This window comes from Oncorhynchus kisutch, linkage group LG15 (genome assembly GCF_002021735.2).
Source record: "Oncorhynchus kisutch isolate 150728-3 linkage group LG15, Okis_V2, whole genome shotgun sequence".
Taxonomy (NCBI): Eukaryota; Metazoa; Chordata; class Actinopteri; order Salmoniformes; family Salmonidae; genus Oncorhynchus; species Oncorhynchus kisutch.
In genome coordinates this window covers 51,378,068-51,387,851 of record NC_034188.2, presented here as the reverse complement: position 1 = coordinate 51,387,851, position 9,784 = coordinate 51,378,068, and the positions used below count along the sequence as shown (strand labels likewise).

General features: G+C 41.7%; 1 protein-coding gene across 1 annotated transcript in view; it reads left to right on the top strand.

Moving 5' to 3' along the window:
* Nucleotides 1–1,730: 1,730 nt before the first annotated feature.
* LOC109905429 (uncharacterized) overlaps nucleotides 1,731–9,784 on the top strand; it is a 34,920-nt gene continuing 26,866 nt past the window's right edge. The window contains exons 1-2 of the mRNA XM_020502791.2: nucleotides 1,731–2,020; nucleotides 2,811–4,356. Coding sequence (XP_020358380.1) covers nucleotides 3,076–4,356 — 1,281 coding nt within the window. The 5' untranslated portion in view covers nucleotides 1,731–2,020; nucleotides 2,811–3,075. The remainder of the gene's footprint in view (nucleotides 2,021–2,810; nucleotides 4,357–9,784) is intronic.

Below are 9,784 nucleotides of genomic sequence, written 5' to 3'. Positions count from 1 at the left end.
ACTCCTAGGGAGAGTAGCAACAGTGCCTGAAGGTACCACTATCATCTGTACAAACAATAGTATGAGTATATATTGACTTTGTTGTCCTTAAGCCATTTTGCCATGGTCATTATGGCCAAACAGTTCTATTTTTGTTTCATCAGACAAGAGGACATTTCTCCAAAAAGTACAATCTTTGTACCCATGTGCAGTTGCAAACCGTAGTCTGGCTTTTTTATGGCGGTTTTGGAGCAGTGGCTTCTTCCTTGCTGAGTGGCTTTTCAGGTTATGTCGATATAGGACTCGTTTGTGTGGTCCCATGGTGTTTATACTTGCATACTATTGTTTGTACAGATGATAGTGGTACCTTCAGGCGTTTGGAAATTGCTCCCAAGGATGAACCAGACATGTGGAGGTCTTTCCCATGATGTCAAGCAAAGAGAAACTGAGTTTGAAGGTAGGCCTTGAAATACATGCACAGGTACACCTCCAATTGACTCAAATGATGTCAATTATCCTATCAGAAGCTTCTAAAGCCATGACATAATTTTCTGCAATTTTCCAAGCTGTTTAAAGGCACAGTCAACTTAGTGTATGTAGACTTCTGACCCACTGGAATTGTGATACAGTGAATTATAAGTGAAATGATCTATCTGTAAACAATTGTTGGAAAAATGACTTGTCTCATGCACAAAGCAGATGTCCTAACCGACTTGCCAAAACTATAGTTTGTTAACAAGACATTTGTGGAGTGGTTGAAAAACGAGTTTTAATTACTCCAACCTAAGTGTATGTAAACTTCCGACTTCAACTGTAAGTATTTCTTAGCGATTACATTTATTTTTGATACTTAAGTATATATAAAACCAAATACTTTTAGACTTTTACTCAAGTAGTATTTTACTGGGTGACTTTCACTTTTTTTTACCTGAGTCATTTTCTATTAAGGTATCTTTACTTTTACTCAAGTATGAGAATTGGGTACTTGTTCCACCACTGCAACTACACATATGTTTGCTTCATCACAAAACTGAAGAGCAACGTCTGTTCAGCAATGTTCCCTCAATTCTTTCGTTTTTGGGGCCCTTGTGCAAATTTTAGGTCTTTTGTGAGCAGAAACTTGAACCATGTGAGAATTTTGTGCAATTTCTGGCGCACATTTACAGTGAACACTGAGGCTGTACCCTTACAGTTTAAGACAGTAGCCAATAGTCTATTGTGGCTATTTGAGCATAATGTCGGCCTCGTGGCCTACCAACAAAACACATAACATTTTCACATGGAAATAGCTTAGATTTCTATGATATAGCCTACAGTAGCCTATATGCGCTGTTCAATGCAGGCCTACATTGCATGATACTTATAAAACGTTTTTACATTATAAAGGGCTTGACATTAATTAATGATTTGTTTACTTAGTCTGTAACACATTGGGCCAAATAGATTACTGTAAATTGCTCTGTTGTATGATTTAAGAAACCACTTTACAAAAAATATATATTATTACCATACAGACAATTATGGTAATAGATGTAGGCTACCCCATTGCTGACCTATACTTATCTAGAACGGAGCTGATAACTCGCTAACTTGAAAAGAATGTCAACAACTGTGCACACAACCGGCTCTGATCTGAACTGTTCTGAATGACGTGTCCATGTGCACGTGTAACTGACAGGCTCGTTCATGGACAGGAGAGGGCGAGAGAGCAGAGAGAGAGAGAGAGAGGAGGAGGGGGGGGGGGGGTAGAGAGAGATGCTGGGGGAATTACCAGCGGAGAGACACGGGTGGAGAAATGGAGCGTACTTTTTGGTTATTGAGGGGGACCTACTCTGACTCCCGCAGGCAGAAGCGGTAGTTCTCTCCCAAGGACAAGCATATGTTTCCAAATTCCACCCTGGGTGGTGGACATATCTGGATATTAATTAGCTAAACATAAATGAAAATCGCCTGGAACGACAGCAAGGCAATCCCGGAAATAACAGACGTACCCTCAGCCGGTCACGTAGGCTGCGCTACTGGAGCTCTGCGTTCCAGATAGGTAAGTGTTCAACCAGCTGACAGATAGTGGGCTATATTTTGCCCGGGTTACTAGTATTCTGCGCTTTATTGAATTGATTTCAAAGTCATAGCTAAACTCACTCAAATAATCCAATATAGGCTATTTGTATCTTGGGAGGAATACATACACGTGTAGGCTATATTTCTAAGTTATAGGCTATGAATACCGGCTAAACACTAAGTAATACGAATGAATAACAAGGTGGAGTGGCATGTGTTCTTCAGAGTAGCTGCTCTCACAGTGTGCTTACCCCCTTCTTCGTGACGTGGGGAATTATTCTTACAGATATCCGTATCATTACGTTTTAATGTGTTATTGCCTGAAATATTTCATAAAAATGAAGACGCTTTACACAACCCATTTTTGTAAGCGACCCTTGCGTTGATATTTTCGAATTGAATTGGTGTAACAAATCAATTCCTATTTAACTACCCGAGCCACGATAGATCAATGTCTGAATGTAATATATGATTCGAATATTATATAAGAATATTTAAAGCAATTTTGACATATTTAAAGTTTGCCAATAAAATGTAGGCCACGTTACAAAAGATATTAGGCCTACAATTAAATGTGTCTAGCAAGTTTCGGGTCCCTTACAGGTTTCTTAATTTAGGGAGTGTGAATAGCCTAGGCCTGGTTTGAGAATTAGTCTGCTTTGTGTTTAGCTGGGCTATTTCGTCCCAAGCCTGTGGGCGATACGATTAGCCTACTTATTGTGGACTAACGGTAATCACAGTCAAGTAATTATTGTATTATTTTGTTTTAGAAACATCATCTCAAGCTTCAGAATATCAGAAAACATTTCAATAGAAGACAAATGTGAAAATATTTCAAGAAAAACCACGAATGAAAGAAACTGAGGCATATTCGGAGCTATTCGGACTTTTTAATATGAAACTTTCCAACGCTGCGGCACCGCTCCTCTCTCGCAGACTCGGCAGTTGTACTACACACCCTCTCGCACAGTGGCTCTGGTAAAAAATGAGGCGAGGACGTGGGCTACGTGCACATCCAGCACTAGACGAGATGAAATGGAGAGCTTGGAACACACGGACCTTTTAAATCCAAGCTCTTCCCACGGACATCGCAGTTTTTCAGCCTCGCATGAGAGAGTGACTAACGGTGAACACATATTCGGAGCTGCCGAGCATCACCCTTTCCAGACCAACATGGGACTAAATGGACTAAATAGATACTGCCCGGGCATGGCGCCTGTTGGGAGCGCCACGGCTGCGGAGTTACTGTCAGGTATGGCTTCCAAAGCAAGCTCTTCCGGAATCATGGTTTTAAAGAAGCAGCCGAATGCTGGGCTGCCGTTCTATAACGGCGGGATCGTGTCTCCGTCCGCAACCATTGAGGGCAGCCACAGTGGGGTATTGGCGCAAACTCCCAACGGTTGTCCTCTGCAAGTGAGGGGGGTGGGGGAGACACCGAATGGCCTTGCGCAACCTCTCGGAAACAGAGCACGCCTCCTGGAGAATGGGGACAGAGCACAACATGAGAAATGTGCTCTTCTAGTGAAGAGGGCCAATGGTGACCCGCAGGTCAAACCGCACCATCGGAAGCGGAGAGGCGGGGAGAACCGGGACATGGGTCTGGAGATGCCCAAAGGATGTGGCTTGTCAGCGGGGTCAGGTCTAGGATCTCTAGGTATGATGTTCTACGGACCAGGAGAGTCGATAACCCCGGACTGCAAACGGAGACTAGTGGCGGAGAGCGACATTCACAAAGCAGAGCCCTCCAAACCAGGCAAAGCGGTTCCGCTCGCTGCTAATGGCGACAACAGCGTCAACAATAACCTTAGCAACCACAACCACGGCGCCACCCCTCACCCCCCTTTGCCCGCCCCTCACAGCAACAAGCTGCACCACAATGTACACAAGGTGACACAGCTGAGCACAGGGTCCGTTCCAGACCAGACGTCCCCAGTAGAGTCCAACAGCATCCCGTCTCTACGGTTACAGGCCGGGGAGGGCTGGTCGGCGGAGCATATCGCCCAGAAGTACATCGTGCCTTGTATGAATTCCTACGGTATCTGTGTGAAGGACAGTTTCCTGGGGCCACGGCTGGGTGAGTCGGTGATGGGCGAGGTGGAGAGTCTGAATCGCAGTGGGAAGTTCCGGGGGGGTCAGCTGGTCAGCCAGAGGAGCATCCCTTCGCGGAGTATCCGTGGAGACCAGATCGCTTGGGTGGAGGGGCACGAGCCAGGGTGTGAGGGCATCGCCACGCTGATGGCACACATCGACGAGGCCGTGATGCACAGCGCTGCCAACGGGCAGCTGGGGGACTGTGTCATCAACGGGCGCACCAAGGTGAGTGAACAGGGAGGGCGGCGGGAGGACCGAGGTGGTGGGTTTGGGGACAGGAAGGGATGGCGTCATCAGTGGGAGCACCAAGAGGAGGGGAGACGGGGGGGGGGGGGGGGGGGAGCTGGGGAAGAGAAATGTAGAGAATTGTGGAAGGGAACAGTGTGAGCTGGGGACTCAATGTCAGCAAATGCCATATCCTGCTGAGAGGAGGATGAGGGGTGAGGAGGAGGGGAGGCTGACTGAAATAGAAAGGATTAGTACCAAAATCATCGTTTATATAATTCTATTCTATAGATAGGGGGTGATTAGCTACGGAGTCCCATTTTGATGACATCATCTATTGTGATGTTGAGCTGTCACTGTCATCTCACTGATAAAGGGTGAGTATGTAATCCCATCTGTTCTGCTCCCTGTCTGATTCATTGTGATAGGGCCACGCCCTCAGGTAAGTGGGGCCATAGCTGTCCTATATGCCCCTAACTTCTCCCATGCCACTGTGTATGCCAGTATGCCCCTATTGTCATGCCACTGTGTATGCCAGTATGCCCCTATTGTCATGCCACTGTGTATGCCAGTGTTTCACTAGATTCGAAGGCAACTCTTTCAATCTATATCTCTCACCCGTACACAAACAAGGTATTCTTGTGGCTTGGTTTGTTAAGAGTGTGTGTGTTTGGTTAGTTGGTGTCTGTTTGGATGGCTGTGTACAGTATGTTTGACTGTTTGCTCTCCTAGCCAATCGTAGCTATTTGTATGGCCATGTATGTATGCGCTTGTTTGGATTGTTTATGTCTTTGTGCGTTTTGAGAATGTGAATGTATGAAAGAGTGGTTATTTTTTTACCTTCCTTAGCATAGCATTAAACTTTGATTTTACAAGCTTAGACAATGGCCAGACATGACAAACAGGGTTGAACATTTGAATTGAACTCAGTGAATTCAGGAAGTAAACAAACAAACAAACAAAGACAAAAATAACATTTTCAAATGAGTAGTTTCTCCTTTTAGGTTTATTGAGAATTCACTAAAAAATAAAATGCCCTTTTCAATTGTTGAATTGGAATTTCAGTTTACTTCCTGAATTGACTGACTTCAATTAGAATTGACTTCAATTAGAATTTAGTCCAACGTTGATGACCAAAGAGTGGTAGTTGATTTTGCCCCATCCCTACAAGCCATACAGAGGCTTGTTGGCTGCAGTGCTGGAAGCTGTCAGTGACCTTGCTCAGTGACGCAGGTCTGGATATTTGAGCCAGGTTATGTCACGGTCCTACATCGGTCTCACCCACTCTCACTGCATTCCCCCAGGTTTCCACCCCACCCTGAACCAGTTTCACAGCCCACTCAGCCCTCTCCTAAAGCAGCGTTCAGACCTATCTAGTCCTTGGTTCAACTAGACTAGAGCATGGTTTGAGTCCTGCATAAGCCGCAATACATTATACTGAATATAACCCTATGTGTTTACTGTAAGTCGCTTTGATATAATCTGCTACCTTGTGACTATGTTAAATTAACATATTATCTCAGTTGTTCACTACTGCACCTTGACCCCAGGGTCTGCCTCTTACCAGTGGTGTTAGCCATTGCAGAACTGTCTAGACTCTGTCACGCCACATTTAGTCTAAGGAGGTTGGAGTGGAATATTTAATAGGAATATTTATAGTAGCAAAAGTAGTGGTGGTGGGGATAGTAGTCATTCTAGAAGTAGTAGAGGGGGTAGTTGTAATAGTTGTTGTAGTCTTAATAGTAGTAGTAGCTGTAATGTACTGTAGGGTAGTTATAGTTGTGGTAGTTGTAGTCTTAATAGTAGTAGTAGATGTAATGTACTGTAGGGTAGTAATAGTTGTGGTAGTTGTAGTCTTAATAGTAGTAGTAGCTGTAATGTACTGTAGGGTAGTAATAGTTGAGGTAGTTGTAGTCTTAATAGTAGCTGTAATGTACTGTAGGGTAGTAATAGTTGTGGTAGTTGTAGTCTTAATAGTAGTAGTAGCTGTAATGTACTGTAGGGTAGTAATAGTTGTGGTAGTTGTAGTCTTAATAGTAGTAGTAGCTGTAATGTACTGTAGGGTAGTAATAGTTGTTGTAGTCTTAATAGTAGTAGTAGCTGTAATGTACTGTAGGGTAGTAATAGTTGTGGTAGTTGTAGTCTTAATAGTAGTAGTAGCAGCTGTAATGTACTGTAGGGTAGTAATAGTTGAGGTAGTTGTAGTCTTAATAGTAGTAGTAGCTGTAATGTACTGTAGGGTAGTAATAGTTGTGGTAGTTGTAGTCTTAATAGTAGTAGTAGCTGTAATGTACTGTAGGGTAGTAATAGTTGAGGTAGTTGTAGACTCACTAGTGGTAGTAGTTAAGCAATTCCATGGTAAAGCAATTATGCTGAGACTAGAGGTCGACCGATTAGGATTTTTCAACGCCGATACCGATAATTGGAGGACCAAAAAAGCCCATACCGATTAATCGGACACTTTTTAATTTAAAGAAAAAGTGTAATAATGACAATTACAACAATACTGAATTAACACTTATTTTAACTTAATATAAAACATCAATAAAATCAATTTACCCCCAAATAAATAACGAAACATGTTCAATTTGGTTTAAATTATGTAAAAACACAGTGTTGGAGAAGAAAGTAATATGTGCCATGTAAAAAACTAACGTTTAAGTTCCTTGCTCAGAACATGAGAACATATGAAAGTTGGTGGTTCCTTTTAACATGAGACTTCAATATTCCAAGGTAAGAGGTTTTAGGTTGTAGTTAATATAGTATTTATAGGACTATTTCTCTCTATACCATTTGTATTTCATATACCTTTGACTATTGGATGTTCTTTTATTTATTATTATTTTTTTTAAATATATATTTTTATAGTATTATATACTATATATATACTGGCAATACTCAATCCCACTCCTCGCCCCTACCTGGGCTCGAACCAGGAACACATCGACAACAGCCACACTTGAAGCATCGTTACTCATCGCTCCACAAAAGCCGCGGCACTTGCAGCGCAAGGGGAATAACTACTCCAAATCTAAAAGCGAGTGACATTTGAAACAGTAATAGCGCACACCCAGCTAACTAGCTAGCCATTTCACATTGGTTACACCAGCCATTAGGCTGATAGGCTTGAAGTCATAAACAGCGCTGTGCTTGCGAAGAGCTGCTGGCAAAACGCATGAAGGTGCTGTTTGAATGAATGATTACGGGCCTGCTGCTGCTCAGTCAGACTGCTCTATCAAATCAGACTTAATTATAACATAATAACACACAGAAATATTAACCTTTGGTCATTAATATGATAGAATCCGGAAACTATCATTTCGAAAACAAAACGTTTATTTCAGTGAAATACCGAACCATTCTGTATTTTATCTAACGGGTGGCATCCCTAAGTCTAAATATTCTTGTTACATTGCACAACCTTCAATGTATGTCATAATTATGTAAAAATCTGGAAAATTAGTTCGTAATGAGCCAGGCAGCCCAAACTGTTGCATATACCCTGACTCTGCGTGCAAGGAATGCAAGAGAAATGACACAATTTCACCTGGTTAATATTGCCTGCTAAACTGGATTAGTAGTTATAACTAGTGATTATGATTGATTGTTTTTTACAAGATAAGTTTAATGCTAGCTAGCAATTTACCTTGGCTTCTACTGCATTCGCGTAACAGGCAGGCTACTCGTGGAGTGCAATGGTTAGAGCGTTGGACTAGTTAACTGTGCGGTTGCAAGATTTGGACCCCTGTCGTTCTGCCCCTGAACAAGGCAGTTAACCCACAGTTCCTAGGCAGTCATTGAAAATAAGAATGTGTTCTTAACTGACTTGCCTAGTTAAATAAAAGGTATAATTAAAAAAAAAAAAAAAAAAAAATCGTAAATCAGCGCCCAAAAATAACGATTTACGATTGTTATGAAGACCTGAAATCGGCCCTAATTAATCGGCCATTCCGATTAATCGGTCGACCTCTAGCTGAGACTCACATTTTCCCTTTAAAATGCATACCAAACAAAAACCATTGATTTCAAACTTTACTTAGAAACATTTTCATGCAGAAAGTTTTACAATGACGCATTACATGAAAAACTGTATCCGATACAAAGTTTGGTAACCGAAAGAAAACTGGGATTTTACCTTAGCTCTGTTATCAAGCTTTGCATCAGCACAGTTTTTCCTGTAAATGTGTTTTTATTGATTTACTGTGTAAATTGTTCAAAAGTAGTCTTTGAGCTTTGAAATCAATGTTTTTTAGGGTAGTAGTAAAAGTTGTAGCGTTAGAAGTAGTAGTAGCTTAAGGTAGGGTAGTAGTAAAAGTTGTAGCGTTAGAAGTAGTAGTAGCTTAAGGTAGGGTAGTAGTAAAAGTTGTAGCGTTAGAAGTAGTAGTAGCTTAAGGTAGGGTAGTAGTAAAAGTTGTAGCGTTAGAAGTAGTAGTAGCTTAAGGTAGGGTAGTAGTAATAGTTATAGCGTTAGAAGTAGTAGTAGCTGTAAGGTAGGGTAGTAGTAATAGTTGTAGCGTTAGAAGTAGTAGTAGCTTAAGGTAGGGTAGTAGTAATAGTTATAGCGTTAGAAGTAGTAGTAGCTGTAAGGTAAGGTAGGGTAGTAGTAATAGTTGTAGCGTTAGAAGTAGTAGTAGCTGTAAGGTAAGGTATGGTAGGGTAGGAGTAATAGTTGTAGCGTTAAAAGTAGTAGTAGCTGTAAGGTAAGGTAGGGTAGTAGTAATAGTTGTAGCGTTAGAAGTAGTAGTAGCTTAAGGTAGGGTAGTAGTAATAGTTGTAGCGTTAAAAGTAGTAGTAGCTGTAAGGTAGGGTAGGGTAGTAGTAATAGTTGTAGCGTTAGAAGTAGTAGTAGCTGTAAGGTAAGGTAGGGTAGTAGTAATAGTTGTAGCGTTAGAAGTAGTAGTAGCTGTAAGGTAAGGTAGGGTAGTAGTAATAGTTGTAGCGTTTGAAGTAGTAGTAGCTGTAAGGTAAGGTAGGGTAGTAGTAATAGTTGTAGCGTTAGAAGTAGTAGTAGCTGTAAGGTAAGGTAGGGTAGTAGTAATAGTTGTAGCGTTAGAATTAGTAGTAGCTGTAAGGTAGGGTAGGGTAGTAGTAATAGTTGTAGCGTTAGAAGTAGTAGTAGCTGTAAGGTAAGGTAGGGTAGTAGTAATAGTTGTAGCGTTAGAAGTAGTAGTAGCTGTAAGGTAAGGTAGGGTAGTAGTAAAAGTTGTATTGTTAGAAGTAGTAGTAGCTGTAAGGTAAGGTAGGGTAGGAGTAATAGTTGTAGCGTTAGAAGTAGTAGTAGCTGTAAGGTAGGGTAGTAGTAATAGTTGTAGCGTTAGAAGTAGTAGTAGCTGTAAGGTAAGGTAGGGTAGTAGTAATAGTTGTATTGTTAGAAGTAGTAGTAGCTGTAAGGTAAGGTAGGGTAGGAGTAATAGTTGTAGCGTTAGAA